The sequence below is a fragment of the Anguilla rostrata genome, chromosome 8, assembly GCF_018555375.3.
Source record: "Anguilla rostrata isolate EN2019 chromosome 8, ASM1855537v3, whole genome shotgun sequence".
Lineage (NCBI taxonomy): Eukaryota > Metazoa > Chordata > Actinopteri > Anguilliformes > Anguillidae > Anguilla > Anguilla rostrata.
Genome location: NC_057940.1, coordinates 2,490,355 through 2,506,296, shown reverse-complemented (window position 1 = coordinate 2,506,296; position 15,942 = coordinate 2,490,355). Strand labels below are relative to the sequence as shown.

General features: G+C 51.0%; 1 protein-coding gene across 1 annotated transcript in view; it reads left to right on the top strand.

The window, feature by feature from the left end:
• The first annotated feature begins 1,615 nt into the window (after window positions 1–1,615).
• Window positions 1,616–15,942, top strand: part of LOC135260291 (rho GTPase-activating protein 12-like) — a 45,058-nt gene continuing 30,731 nt past the window's right edge. The window contains exons 1-2 of the mRNA XM_064345532.1: window positions 1,616–1,925; window positions 7,775–8,422. Coding sequence (XP_064201602.1) covers window positions 7,850–8,422 — 573 coding nt within the window. The 5' untranslated portion in view covers window positions 1,616–1,925; window positions 7,775–7,849. The remainder of the gene's footprint in view (window positions 1,926–7,774; window positions 8,423–15,942) is intronic.

Genomic DNA, 15,942 nt, shown 5'->3' with positions numbered 1-15,942 from the left:
TTACGCGGAATGCCTCGAGTCTGCACTTTGAAGTAGTTCTGGAGAAATCGCTCGAATGGCTTTGGCAGAGTAACTTGGACAGGACAACGTGCTTTGTGTGTACACTTGTGCAGGTTGAGCGCGATGCTTCAGGTGCGTACTGGAGCCTTGTTTGAACCGGTTTCACTCCAGAGATTGAACACAAAGTTCAAAAATAAAAATTAAAAAACGTAAAAAAGAAATAAATGAAAAATATGACATTTTGTTCATGGTGATAAACTAAATTATTTGCATTAATTTAATTTTAAAAAATGTAATAAATAAACAGACAGTAAAGTGTATTACTGTGTAATAGCAACTGGGTTTTTGATTGACAGTGGAAATACTGGATCATTCCGACAAGCACGTGTAGGGATTATGGGATCTGAAGGGGGGTATTGGTGATGTCATCTACTTTTGATTGACTGCATGATGTAAATGTATGTGTGATTAAATAATTCTGGAAAAAAAAGGAGTCGTCGTCTTTAAATTCAGCCAAGTTAAAGTGTTTTTGAAGGGGTTTCACTACCCTTGGTGAGGTAGATGTGTGAAGAGGGGGGGTAGCTGACTGTTGTAAAATTGTAAAAGACTGCTATTTACTAGACTGCATGTTTTCCACACACCAACCTTTGTTTTATACCATCTAAAATTAACTTTTCTTCCACCTGATTCTGTATTTGACGTGTTTGTTTCCTGTGTTTTTGTTTTTTCTTTCGGGAAAGACGGTTTCACGAACTTGGGAGGAATTCCTGCAGCTCACTTTAGCTCAGAGAATGTCAGCTACCCTGTCCTGAAATTGACTCGCTAGGCTAGGTGAGAACCACATGCTTGCTTTAATTCTTCAATGCAGTGGTTTTAGCCCTGGTCCTGGAATACCCTCAGAAGAATTTTTTTAAATAGAACAGCTGTGAAATTATAATTTCGGGTAAATTCTAAGGGGAGAATACTACAGACTACTGTTACATAAATCCCATTCACAACATGAAATCCCCATCTTTATTATATGAAATTATAAAAATGATTCCCTGTATCATGTTTTATAGAACAAAAGACTGTGCGCCTATTATTTTTATGTGGCTGCATATTATTTGTAAAAAAAATAAATAATGAAAACGAAACTATTGGGTGAAAGTGATGCTGGAAATGGAAATTCTACTTCTTGTCGTCCCACCTCTTTGAGGGTGGATGGTGTGGTTATAGTGGACAGAGGACACATGGCTGAGCTCTTGCACTTTTTAAAATCTGACATTCTCTGACTCGACCTTGCCACCCTGCCCATCCAGTCCCACATCTCCCTCCTCATCCAGTGACACGCAGACTACCTTCCCTATCTTGTCACGTAACACTTCCCTGCAGCCTGTCTCTGAGGCTCAAGTTTTAAAAAGACCAACTAGCATAAATGTACATCTTCAAAAACTGTATGTAAATACAATTTTTAAAAAATTATATTTGAGCATTGAACACTGAAAGGGGTCTTAAAAGATGTGCTTCCTCGTCAGCGTGGTATTGTTGTGCCACCGTGCCATCGCCAGATTGGGCCATAAGGAACCTAGCCTAGCCGCCGATTTACACTTCAAGCTTATATTTTTGCATGTTACCCACTGTAAATTTCTGTGCGAAGCCAGTATTTTCACAGTAGAAACACAAGATGGAGCCAAACGTCTAAATCTCCCACAGGCGCCGAAAGGAGCGTGGGTTTTTGGCAAAGTCGGCTCTGCTGCAGTCCTTCACTAGTTTGGCAAAACAAGGAGCGCGAAGTAGAGCACCGTCAGGTTGAGTGGAATCGAGTTTGAAGGGAGTGTTTGCTGCCCGCGGACTAGAGTGGGGGAAACGACAAGGCGGAAAAAAGTTCATTTGATCAAAGAGCCGGGTTATTTACTCAAAAGGAAGAGCCAGGTGAAAACAAGGTTGGTATCGATCGCTTGCTAAACCAACATTTATGCCACTGCACCTTTTCCTAGCTATACACTGCTAGCATAGCGAACACAAATTGCTGGCTACGCGACCACGACTTACCGTAGCGAAGCGTTAAATAACTAGTCTAAAAACTAGTCATCGTTTAGAGTGAAGTGTTCGTTTGGCGGATTGTTGTTATTGTTTGCTGGTCAGAATAGTTTACGTTAGCCTGCAAACGAGCTAATCGGGTGATCCCATGTTTTTCCCTGGAATGAAAATGAACCTGTTCTATCTTGCCTGCCAGCGGTCTGGAATAGGCGCAGTGTCGCCACGGACCACCAAACGTAGCTCGCTAGCACGCTAATTAGCGAGCTAAGTTTTGTTTGCTTTTTGAGTAGCGTTACCTTACAAAATCACGAGATTGTTAGGTAATACTAATGTAGTATCTATTAGGTTACACAGGTAGCCTAGTCCTAAAACCTACGCCTCAAACAATTTTCCTTGTTTAACTTATCCGTTTGACGGTAGCTAAGTGTAAACTACTGTAGCTAAAGTTTTACCTTAGCTAGCCAGTTTAGCCAACTAGTGAGTTCAAAGTGATACATTTTCAGACCATTGTTTATAGCAGGTTGCTGTATTATCTAGTATGGTGGGTTTTTTATTTGAGAAGGCAACACGAAATCTGCAGGGTGAACTAGTCTATATAATTAGTATCAGAGACTGGCTGCTACGAGCAAAAATAACGTGGAAACCAAATTAATTTAGCTACTCTATTTGTGGCATTTACTTGGTATCGCGTCACATTAATTTACTTGCTTGCGGGCATTTTGAAATCAGTTTTCATCAAAGCCATGCTATCGTAGTCAGACATTGTACTTATTATGACTTATTTGTTATTGTCAACAACAACAGTAATAGAGATTTAAAACCGCATAATCACTGCTGTTGTTGACAAAATGCAGATCTTTCTTTGTGACAAACCTTAATCTGAAAATATTGGTATCAGTTACATGACCAACTCATAATAGTCAACTTAGGCCAACATTTAGGTAGACCTATAATCGAAGTTTATACTGGGTACTGTAAGTTTGGTAATTAACTGCAGAATTGGAATAGGACAGGTCACATTTAAATTCCATACAGATATTGGTGCGATCGACTTAAAATGTTGTAATGAGCAGTTAAGTACATTCATTGGCGATAGAAATCAATGGAAAACATGTAATTACGGTGTAAGGCATTCCTACAGATTTAAAAATGAACAACGGAACATGGAAGTATGCACCCATGCGCGTTCCAGGAAGCTGGTTCATGAATATTGTGTTGGCTCCTAGCAGGTTGCAATTCCTTCATTTCCGTTGCATATCAAAGCAAGTTTTGAAGGAGAAAAAAAACTACAACTATTGTTTAGCTTGTCGGCGGAGGACCCAGAAATAGCCTTTGTTTCTTTATTTTGGCATGTTAAATTTCGATTTTCTATTCGGCCTTTGAAGAATTGTAAACGGTTTTCTTTCAGGAAGAGAGAGGAGAGTTTTCCCCCCCTTTAAACGTGTCACGCTCACTCAGATTAAAGGTGTGACACACACCCAGGTGACTGAACTCTGTGTCGCATTACGGTAGTTGAACATGGGTGAACGGTTACGTAAGGCGTGTTTTTTTTCTTAAGATTTTTTTATTCGTGTTTTTTCTGAGATTTTTTTTTTTTTTTTACAAAAGAATTCGTTGTTTCTGAAGGGTTTATGCAGCTCGGCATGCTACTTGTAGACCCATCGGAATGTTAAATCTGAACAAGCCTTAACGTACCAGTGTGTACTGCACACGGGGACAGTACTAGGTCAGAGCAGTAAGATAGCAGTGTAGCATACTGGTTAGAGAACTGCACTGTAGCATACTGGTTAGGTTACTGGACTGTAGCATACTGGATAGGGGACTGCTCTGTAGCATACTGGTTAGGTTACTGGACTGTAGCATACTGGATAGGGGACTGCTCTGTAGCATACTGGGCAGCAGTGTAGTATAATGGGTAAGGAGCTGGTCTTGTAACCTAAAGGTTACAGGTTCGATTCCCAGGTGGGACACTGCCGTTGTACCCTTGAGCAAGGTACTTATCCTGCATAGCTTCAGTATATAGCCAGCTGTATAAATGGATGCAAAAGTTGTATACGTCACTCTGGATAAGATAAGTCTGCTAAATGGCAGTAATGTAATGGTTGGGAAACTGCTCTGTAGCATACTGGTTAGGGAACTGCTCTCTAGCATACTGGTTAGGGAACTGTTCTTGGGCCCTGGGTAGGGTTAATGGGTGCTCGTTGCAGCACAGTTGGCTGCATCATTAATATTTTATTTCCCCCCACGTGTTCCTTTTGTTGTGTTATGGTGCCTCGTGGAGCCTGGGAGATTGTTTTTTTGACGTGTTTGTTTTGACACGTGAACACCGCCACGGATATGCCACACCTTTCGCGGTCCTTCGCTCACTGGAGCTCTGCTCCTGCCTCACTGCACAGGAGGGTGTCAGAGATCACGCTAATGGCGGCTGATCACGCTAACGGTGGCAGTCGTGCTAATGGCTGCCGATCACGCTGGCGGTAGAGATCACGCTAACGGTGGTGATCGCGGCTAACGGCTGTCGGTGGTTGTGCTAATGCTGGTTGCTATGCTGAAGAGTGGCGGTCGCGCTAACGGCAGCGGTTACGCTAACAACGTGATTATGCTAACAGAGCCGATCACGCTAACGGCGGCTCCTGATTGAGAATCCACGGTGCTGGAGAGCAGGGCTGTAGCTGATTCTGAAACTCCCCGCCCTGTCTGTAATGAAGCTGAGGCAACGAGCAGCACTTGCAGTTTTACTGGACTGCGAGGGGGAAATGGATGCAGTCTGCAATCGAAGCTCGGGCATTTGTGCCGAGCTCCTGCGGGCTCCTATTTACATGCATTAGCCTACATTTAGCTATTTTCAGCGCCACTGGAAATTTCACTGTTTTGGTGAAGTGCCTTCACTGCGCAAGGGTGTAGCAGCAGCGCCCAGCTTGGGAGTGAAACCTGCAACCTCTTGAGTTTGCAACGCCAGGTTTCTATCCACTTTACTGTGCTGTCACTGCTCAGTGAGAGTAGGGGGAGAGGCCTTACAGTGGTGATGTTTGTAGGCGGCAGTTGTCAGTTTGACAAGTGTAGACGCTTAAAGGCTCCAGGAGTGGCGGAAGCACACGAAGATCGGTGTATAAATTTGTGATTTATGACCAATGAAAATGAACTATTGTGACCTCCCAAAGCCAACTGCTTATTGCTTTTAAAAATCAAAGTTTTAAACGCTATCGACCCTTCTCACAATTAGGCTGTTTAACACAACTTTAATGATACAATGGTTTTAACATATGTTTAAACTTTAACGAACCAGTTTGTACATGTTGTATCTCTGTTGGTGGTCCTGGGAAACGTAGTTATTTTCAGTTTCAATCAGTTTTCTGTTTCTCCTCTGGCATGTGAGAAGCTGTTTCTGGTTTGAAGACAGTATATTTATGACGGAGGGAAGGAAGACGTTTAGCAGACCTGGGGTCCCATTCCAGGTGTGTTGGTGAACAGGTAGTCGAATCAGGTGATCCTAGTCCTCATCCTGCACCAGGATTTTCCAACTCCTTTCCCCTGGGGGGTCAGATTCATTAAAGGAAAAAAAAAAAAGAAAAAATCTAAACTGCTCACGCTGGCTAAATGTACGGTTTGTAAAGTAAGTGCAGTGTTGTGTGCGTGCGCGTGTGCGTACATGTCCAAAGTGGTTGCCTCCCTCAGATATGCATAAGTACTGCTGATTATACAGTCGCTGGTGGGAAGTGTTCTGTCTCTGTGTAGAAGCCTCTGAATAATGGCTTCTCTTCTCTGTGATTGATGGGACGGGGGCATGCCTGAGCTGGCCCTGTGTTTGGCCCCCAGGGCCCCCAGGGGCCCCGGCTGGTTAGACTGGCCTGCGCTAACACTCGCGCGGTGCAGAGTGCGCTGTAATGGTGGCTCTGGAGCCGCAGCCGCGGTCAGACCATGCCCGCAGGTTAAGTGCTGCTGCGCTGAGGTATGTGTGACATCACAGAGGGGGGCGGAGTTCGGCCGGGTCCAAGGGAGAGCGCTGGCTCGGCTGCCGTGGAGACGGCCGTGTGGCGAGCTTTCAGGTTTCTCCTCTGACTGATGCCCGGTACCCCGGGGGGTGGGGTCTCAGAGCAGAGCTCAGCCCGGGGTCAGTCCTGGGGGGCCACAGTGTCTCCAAGTTTAACTCCAGTCCTGAAGGGCCGCAGTGTCTGCAGGTTTAACTCCAGTCCTGGAGGGCCACAGTGTCTGCAGGTTTAACTCCAGTCCTGGAGGGACACAGTGTGTGCAGGTTTAACTCCAGTCCTGGAGGGCCACAGCGTCTGCAGGTTTAACTCCAGTCCAGGAGGGACACAGTGTGTGCAGGTTTAACTCCAGTCCTGGAGGGCCGCAGTGTCTGCAGGTTTAACTCCAGTCCTGGAGGGCCGCAGCGTCTGCAGGTTTAACTCCAGTCCTGGCGGGCTGTTCCCAAACCAAAATTTTAACTTTGATAAGAACACCAGCTTTGATATTCATTTAAAATACAATGAAAAGTGAACTCAAGTTATCTTTTCAAAAATATTTATTAACAAAAATATCGGACACACAAAATACAGGTTAAGACATTAGAACTCTGTGAACAATCGTACTAACTTATTAAACCATCCAGATACCTTAATCTAAGCATGATGTATCCGTCTTATCACACCTGTCGATTTTGAGGTCCCTGAAGAGATTGGGGTGGTTGTTGGACAGAAGCTTTGCTTGGTTGGACTTGCTGCCTTCCTTGGCAAAACATACTTTTAAGCATGTTTTTGCTAACGGGTGTAATAGCCTTCTCAGATTGGCCTTTATCGTAGGCAAAGAACTGGCACAGGGTTCACATGAGTGGTTTAAAGATTAAAACGCTTTGCAGTCTTGTATCACAACAAAAAGCTTACCTAAAAATAGAAGCGTACCTAAAAATAGATGCTATGACATCGTCACACATTTTAATCTGCGGTGCCTGCATACTTAAGTACTGCTGGCTGCCCTGCGTTGGGGGGGGGGGGGGGTCGGTGTGATCCACTGCTGCCTTTATATCGGACCATCTTCTCTCTCTCTGTGTGAGGAAACACAGCTCCACAGCCAACTTCCTGTCCCTCACTGCTTCACAGCCAGCTTCCTGTCCCTCACAGCTCCACAGCCAACTTCCTGTCCCTCACAGCTCCACAGCCAGCTTCCTGTCCCTCACAGCTCCACAGCCAGCTTCCTGTCCCTCACTGCTTCACAGCCAGCTTCCTGTCCCTCACTGCTTCACAGCCAGCTTCCTGTCCCTCACAGCTCCACAGCCAACTTCCTGTCCCTCACAGCCAGCTTCCTGTCACTCACGGCTCCCCAGACACACGGCATGTTAGTGTGTGATGTGTTGAAGCGTGTATGTAGCGTGTTACTGTATGTACTCAGTGTGTACTCAGTGCGTGTATGTAGCGTGTTACTGTGTGTACTCAGTGTGTACTCAGTGCGTGTATGTAGCGTGTTACTGTGTGTACTCAGTGTGTACTCAGTGTGTATGTAGCGTGTTACTGTGTGTACTCAGTGTGTACTCAGTGTGTATGTAGCGTGTTACTGTGTGTACTCAGTGTGTATGTAGCGTGTTACTGTGTGTACTCAGTGTGTACTCAGCGTGTATGTAGGGTGTTACTGTGTGTACTCAGTGTGTATGTAGCGTGTTACTGTGTGTACTCAGTGTGTACTCAGTGTGTACTCAGCGTGTATCTAGCGTGTTACTGTGTGTACTCAGTGCGTGTTACTGTGTGTCTCCCTCCCGCAGCTCGCCGCTGCCCTGTCAGTCATGCGGACGGCCCCGCCCCCCCCGCTGTGAGGCTCGCCGGGTCCCGCGGTCAGGATGGCGGACGGAGAGGGCCGCTGCGAGCTGCCCATCGCCCCGGGGCAGCTGTACATCGAGGTGGAGTACGACTACGAGTACAAGGCCAAGGACCGCCAGGTCAGCATCCGCGAGGGCGACTGCTACATGCTGGTGAGGAAGACCAACGATGACTGGTGGCAGGTGAAGAAGGACGAGAGCAGCAAGGCCTTCTACGTGCCCGCCCAGTACGTGCGGGAGGTACGCAAGGCCCTCATGCCCCCCCCCAAAGCCCTGCACCAGGGCAGGTCCGGGCGGACCGCCCCCAAACCCAACTTCCTGCACGTCCGCAGGCCGGACGACACCCTCGGCCGAAACCTCGACGCGCCCGGCTTCGGGACGTCCCCCCGGGACGCCGGCCAGCGCCCGGAGAGCCCCGGGCGTTGCCAGGACAACCACGTGGCCGCGCCGGCGCGGGCGGAGTCGCCCGTCCCCCGGCACCCCGCCCCGGGGATCTGGGTCACCCCGGACGATTCGGGCGGGAGCTCGGAGAAGCTGCGCATTGACTCGGAGTCTGGAGACGAGCTGAGCAGCGGCTCCCTGGAGCACCTGCAGGTAGGCCCCGCCCCTCTCTCCCCCCCGCGAACGCACCTCGCCCCGCCCCTCTCTCCCCCCCGCGAACGCACCTCGCCCCGCCCCTCTCTCCCCCCCGCGAACACACCCTGCACCCCGCCCCTCTCTCCCCCCCGCGAACGCACCCGCGGCGCCAAACCCCGCCCCCCCCCCCCCCCCCCCGCGAACGCACCCGCAATGCCAAACGCACCGCGCCCCCCCCGCGAACGCACCCCATGCCAACCACCGCCCCCCCCCCCCCCCGCCCCCCCCCCCCCCCCCCCCCGCGAACGCACCCGCAGCCAAACGCACCGCGCCCCTCTCCCCCCCCGCGAATGCACCTGCGACAGACTTGCCTAAATCGAGCCCTCAAGGACCCCACTGTCACTGGGTTTTGTGGTTTCCTTGGAAACTGAGGTTGTGTGGTTTCCTGGGAAACAGAGGTTGTGTGTGGACTCTCTAGTCGAGCTGGGACTTAAACTGCGCTCTCCTGCGCTGAAACGCAGCGACAGGCAGCCGACACTTTGACCATCCGGGAGTTCAGTTTGAGATCGCTGGCCTTGTGCCGAACAGGATCACCCGCTCGCCTCTGTGCCAAACGCACGGCGTTAATTAACATTACTGAACGCCGTCCCTCGCTCTTACTGTCTTTAGGGCTGCCTGCTGTGCCCAACTGTCAGCCTGGTGTAGGAATCTGAAACTGCGTGAGAACTTTCATGTTCTCTATCCCATAAAACAAAGAAATGACATAAATCAGCCTCAGCCACGGAAGGTGTGTGTGTACGTGTGTGTGTGTATGTGTGTGTGTGTGCGTGTGTGTGTGTGTGTGTGTGTGTGTGTGTGTGCGTGTACGTGTGTGTGTGTGCGTGTACGTGTGTGTGTGTGCGTGAGTGTACGTGCCGTTCTTCCGGAAGGTTCTTTCCCCTCCGCTGGCCTGTGGAGGAAGCAGAGGGATCTGAAGGCAGGTGAAAGTAGGTCACCCACATCTGATCTCCGCGGCTCTCTGCCAAATTAGCGCTTTGAAGTGTGACTGACGGCCGGCCCCGCCCCCCCCTGAGCCTCCGAGCCCCGCCCTGCTGTTGTGATGCGTGAGCGGACGGGTCGGGGGCGGGGCTTGTTAGCGTATCCGTTAGCGATGTGAGTTTAGCGACGCTGTAGCTCGGGTGTGTGCTGGCTCTGGGGCTTGGCCTGCAGTTCCGCGGCGCTGGAGCGTCCTGTGTGAACGTGCGCTTCGCTGGGCTGTTGGGTTCCTTCCCAGTCTGGAGCGCTGAGGATTGTGGGAGTGTTTGTTGGCAGGTGAGCGCGAGGGCAGGGACTCTCTGCCCTGGGATTGGCTGACACACGTTCGTTACACTCCGGTGTTTGCACACACTTGCGTAAGAGAGCAAAGGCCATGTGTGCAGAAAGAGCGAGGGAGAGAGAGAGTGAAACAGAGAGAAATAGAGGAAGAGAGAAACGGGGAGACCGAGAGAGAGAGAGACTCCAGTTCTGTGTTGGTAGAACCCTCTCCAATGTGTAGAGTGGTGATGTGGTGAGAGTGTGTGTGTGTATGCACGTGTGTGCAAGTGTGTGAGAATGTTTTTGTGTGTTTGTTTTTCTGTCTGCAGAGTAAATGCATCCCTCCCCCCCCACTGTTTCTCCCCCTCCTCCTCAGGGATCAGAGGGCAGAGAGTGTGTGATGTGTGTAATGGGACACATTTGTGTTGGGGGGGGGGGGTGCAGCAGTGGGACAGCCCGGCTATTTCCAGCTGAAATATAACTGCTGACCTGCTGTTAAACTGCTGCATTCTGCCACACCTGAGCCGCACGTCCCAGTGGATTTTAGAAAGCAGAGACCCTGTGTGGAGTCCATACAGCATGGAGGGGGCGGAGCCTGTGGTTTCATACGGCACGGCTGGCCTCACGCCGGGGGGGGCGGAGCCTGTGGTTTCATACGGCACGGCTGACCTCACCCCGGGGGGGCGGAGCCTGTGGTCAGGCGACAGGGCTGTCTGCTCGTTCCTCTGGCAGACATGTGAGGGGATTATTTCCCAGGAAACAATCATAAACCCCACCCCCCCCCCCAGTCTGATTGGATCTGGTGATTAAAGCTCCCGCTGCTGGCTGTGGATCTCCCCCCCAGCCCCCTCTCCCTAAGGGTATAACACGGGCTGCGCTGAGGTCACCACTCACCTAATCCCCCTCAAGCCAGGCCGCTGGGGGGGGGTGGGGGGTGAGGGAGCAGCGTTAGCGTATGAGAGAGAGAGAGAGAGACCCTGGGAAAGTTTAACCTTAGCCTATGGGAGAGAGACCCTGGGAAAGTTTAACCTTAGCCTATGGGAGAGAGACCCTGGGAGAGAGCAGTGTTAGCCTGTGGGAGAGAGCAGCGTTAGCCTGTGAGAGAGAGTAGCGTTAGCCTGTGGGAGAGAGTAGCGTTAGCCTGTGGGAGAGAGTAGCTTTAGCCTATGGGAGAGAGTAGAGAGAGTAGCGTTAGCCTGTGGGAGAGAGTAGAGAGAGTAGCGTTAGCTTGTGGGAGAGAGTAGCTTTAGCCTATGGGAGAGAGTAGAGAGAGTAGCGTTAGCTTGTGGGAGAGAGTAGCTTTAGCCTATGGGAGAGAGTAGAGAGAGTAGCGTTAGCTTGTGGGAGAGAGTAGCTTTAGCCTATGGGAGAGAGTAGAGAGTAGCGTTAGCCTGTGGGAGAGAGTAGCGTTAGCCTGTGGGAGAGAGTAGCGTTAGCCTGTGGGAGAGAGTAGAGAGAGTAGCGTTAGCCTGTGGGAGAGAGTAGCGTTAGCCTGTGGGAGAGAGTAGCGTTAGCCTGTGGGAGAGAGTAGCGTTAGCCTGTGGGAGAGAGCAGTGTTAGCCTGTGAGAGAGAGTAGCGTTAGCCTGTGGGAGAGAGTAGCGTTAGCCTGTGGGAGAGAGTAGCTTTAGCCTATGGGAGAGAGTAGAGAGAGTAGCGTTAGCCTGTGGGAGAGAGTAGAGAGAGTAGCGTTAGCTTGTGGGAGAGAGTAGCTTTAGCCTATGGGAGAGAGTAGAGAGAGTAGCGTTAGCTTGTGGGAGAGAGTAGCTTTAGCCTATGGGAGAGAGTAGAGAGAGTAGCGTTAGCTTGTGGGAGAGAGTAGCTTTAGCCTATGGGAGAGAGTAGAGAGAGTAGCGTTAGCCTATGGGAGAGAGTAGCGTTAGCCTGTGGGAGAGAGTAGCGTTAGCCTGTGGGAGAGAGTAGAGAGAGTAGCGTTAGCCTGTGGGAGAGAGTAGCGTTAGCCTGTGGGAGAGAGTAGCGTTAGCCTGTGGGAGAGAGTAGCGTTAGCCTGTGGGAGAGAGTAGCGTTAGCCTGTGGGAGAGAGTAGCGTTAGCCTGTGGGAGAGAGCAGCGTTAGCCTGTGGGAGAGAGTAGCGTTAGCCTGTGGGAGAGAGTAGCGTTAGCCTGTGGGAGAGAGCAGCGTTAGCCTGTGGGAGAGAGTAGCGTTAGCCTATGGGAGAGAGTAGAGAGAGTAGCGTTAGCCTATGGGAGAGAGTAGAGAGAGTAGCGTTAGCCTATGGGAGAGAGTAGAGAGAGTAGCGTTAGCCTGTGGGAGAGAGTAGCGTTAGCCTGTGGGAGAGAGTAGAGAGAGCAGCGTTAGCCTGTGGGAGAGAGTACAGAGAGTAGCGTTAGCCTATGGGAGAGAGCAGTGTTAGCCTATGGGAGAGAGTAGAGAGAGTAGCGTTAGCCTATGGGAGAGAGCAGTGTTAGCCTATGGGAGAGAGTAGAGAGAGTAGCGTTAGCCTATGGGAGAGAGCAGTGTTAGCCTATGGGAGAGAGTAGAGAGAGTAGCGTTAGCCTATGGGAGAGAGTAGAGAGAGTAGCGTTAGCCTGTGGGAGAGAGTAGCGTTAGCCTGTGGGAGAGAGTAGAGAGAGCAGCGTTAGCCTGTGGGAGAGAGTACAGAGAGTAGCGTTAGCCTATGGGAGAGAGCAGTGTTAGCCTATGGGAGAGAGTAGAGAGAGTAGCGTTAGCCTATGGGAGAGAGCAGTGTTAGCCTATGGGAGAGAGTAGAGAGAGTAGCGTTAGCCTATGGGAGAGAGCAGTGTTAGCCTATGGGAGAGAGTAGAGAGAGCAGCGTTAGCCTGTGAGAGAGAGCAGCGTTAGCCTGTGGGAGAGAGTAGCGTTAGCCTGTGGGAGAGAGTAGCGTTAGCTTGTGGGAGAGAGTACAGCCTCATTGGTATTCTACAGGAGCTGTGGACCTGTGAACACAGGATCTGAACATCAGTCTGTTAGCGCCCTTTTCTGACACTAACTGTCAGTGGTGTGCATCTGTCTGACTGAGCGTCTGTGTGTGTGTGTGCGTGTGTGTGTGTGTGTCTGTGTGTGTGTGTGCGTGTGTGTGTGTGTGTCTGTGTGTGTGTGTGTGTATGTGTGTGTGTGAGAGCATCTGTGTCTGTCTTGTGTGTGTATTCATGTTAGTGTCTGTGTGTATGTGCACGTGCGCATAAGCTCTGCAGTCTCTCTCTCTCTCTCTCCGGTTCTCTCTCCTCCTCCCTCCCTCTCTCTCTCTCTCTCCCTCCTCCCTCCCCGGTGCTCTCTCTCTCTCTCCTCTCTCTCTCTCCTCCTCTCTCTCTCTCCTCTCTCTCTCTCTCCTCTCCCTCCTCTCCCTGCTCTCTCTCTCTCTCCCTCCCTCTCTCTCTCTCTCTCTCCTCCTCCCCTCCCTCCCTCCCTCCCTCCCTCCTCTCTCTCTCTCTCTCTCCTCCTCCTCTCCTCTCTCTCTCTCCGCGGCGCTCCCTCTCTCTCTCTGTCGGGCTCGTACAGCATTTTGCCGCTGTGTCTCTCACACCGTTCTCTACACCGCGGCGGACGGACGGACGGCAGGCATGTACCCCGACGACAAGGTAGGGAAAGCTTGTCGCCGTGGCAATGCGGTTACCACGGCTACCGTGACTCAGCGTCTCCCCCCACCCCCCCCCCCCCGGACTTTGCCGCAATAAAATCAGCTCGGCAAATTCCGGGAATTCCGCAGCGAGGGATTCCGTCTGGCCGGCACGCAGCGGTGCATTCCTGCTGGCCGGCTCCCGAAAAGCGGAGCCCGTTACGCGGGCGATGGGGGGGGGGGGGCTGAGAGGGGCAGCGGGCACGGGGGTGGGGGTGGGGGGGGGGGCAGCCAGCGAGGGGGTGAGGGGCAGCGGCACTGGGGCAGCCAGCGAGGGGGCAGCGTGACTTCACAGTGCGGCATGCCGTTACATAAGAGCTGCTATGTAATGTTTGTGTGGACAGCTGGGCTGGCCCCTATTATGGGCTGTCGGGTTGCTGCACGTTGCCAGGATACGGGAGCATTCCGTGCAGCGTTTGCCGAGTGTGATTCTGCACTTTTGGGGGAAAATTAAACAAAAATCTTAGAAGCTTTTAGCAAAAAAAAAAAAAAAAAAGTAATGTCTATCATTTCAAGCAGAAGAATACTTTTTGGTATTCAGCACCGTATTGCTGGCCCAGCGCTAAAATCATTGGCAGCCTTTGTCGCATAGAGATCGCACAGTGGAGCTGACCTCGCGTGGTTTTCTTACACAGCATCACTGGCTGTTCCTCTGAGGGGATTTGTGTTGTCCTCTGGGGGGGGGGTGGCACTGAACAGTTTTGCTGTTTCTCAAGGTGGTGAAATAGCCTGTCTGTCTGTCTGTCCATCTGTATGTCTGTTCATCTGAGTGTCTGTCCGTCTGTCTTTGTGTCTGTCCGTCTGTGTGTCTGTATGTCCACCCGTCTGTCTGTGTCTCTCACGTTCTTGTGTATTGTTTTTTTTTCTTGATAAAAACGTGTAGCGTGTTTTCTCCCTATCAGAGAAGCCCCTTGAGCGTATCAGGGAACTGAAGGGCGATGAGGCTCGTGGGCCAGATGCTTCCGGATTACTTTTAACTCTTTAGATGCTGGGAAAAACCCAACCAGTCTCCTGAGAATCCTGATCATTCTCAGTGAAACGCGTCTCCAGGTCTGTGTCCCTGTAACTGTGGTCCTGACCTCCACAGTCGGGTGAGTTTGGGCTTGAGGCCTCATGCCCAAGACTGTGCCCCCCTCAGGGGTGCCCGTGCCAGTCTGAGTCCCGTCTGTGCCCCCCCCCCCCCTCGCTGTGTCAAACAGCATCTGACCAATCACTGTGTCTCCTTTTTTAACAGAGACGCATCAGTCTGACCAATCACTGTGCTGCTTTTTACCAGAGATGCATCAGTCTGACCAATCACTGTGCTCCTTTTTAGCAGAGACGCATCAGTCTGACCAATCACTGTGCTGCTTTTTACCAGAGACGCATCACTCTGACCGATCACTGGGCTGCTTTTTACCAGAGATGCATCAGTCTGACCAATCACTGTGCTCCTTTTTAGCAGAGACGCATCACTCTGACCGATCACTGGGCTGCTTTTTACCAGAGATGCATCAGTCTGACCAATCACCGTGCTGCTTTTTACCAGAGACGCATCACTCTGACCGATCACTGGGCTGCTTTTTACCAGAGACGCATCAGTCTGACCAATCACTGGGCTCCTTTTTAGCAGAGACGCATCAGTCTGACCAATCACTGGGCTCCTTTTTACCAGAGACGCATCAGTCTGACCAATCACTGTGCTGCTTATTACCAGAGACGCATCAGTCTGACCAATCACTGGGCTCCTTTTTACCAGAGACACATCAGTCTGACCAATCACAGATTTTGGTAAAACTGTTTTTCTAAACACTGTGACAGCTGTCGCGTCCTCTGAGACTCGGATCGGAGGATGAGAGAGGGGTCCACTCAAAAAAAACTCCCCACTCATGGAAGATTTTAAGTTTCTACTTCTAATTCCTAATTATGGAAACGGTGGTTTGAGTGGTTGAGCCCGGTGTTTATATGGACTGTGTTGAGTTCACTCTGTAGCGTTTTGCAGTAAGGGGGGTTCAGGGTGTGGTGTTCGTGGGGTGGGTGGAGGGTCGGGAGGGGGCGGGGGGGGGGGGGGCGGGGGCGTGGAACAGGTCGCTGTAAAGCCCGCGGGAGCGTCCAGGGCTCCCAGGAGCAGCCCTGGCATTCTGTCGCGGTGGGTGTGGTGCTCTGTGCTGCTCGGCTGACCCCTCTCAGTGTGAATGGACTCTCCCAGGGGAGCGGAAGAGTCACCCTTTGTCCATAGAATGTTCCATACGTCCGAGTTCTGCGGGGGGGCAATGGGGGGGGAGGTGGGGTGGATTTGTAGTTGCAGTTGGACAAAGAGAACCCTGGGGAATAAACTAGAGCTGTTCTTTACCTGAGGTGAGGAGCTGTATTACACACACACACACACACACACACACTCTCTCACATGCACACACCATTCATATACATACGCACGCGCACACACACACACACACACACACACTCTCTCTCTCACATGCACACACCATTCATATACATACGCACACACACATACACACACACATCACACATACACACCACACATATAAATAGACCACACCACACGACGCCTGATTCACACACACACACACACACACACATACGCGCGCACACGCACCACACATACACACATAGACACGCACACCACAAATACAGCACACGTATGCATAC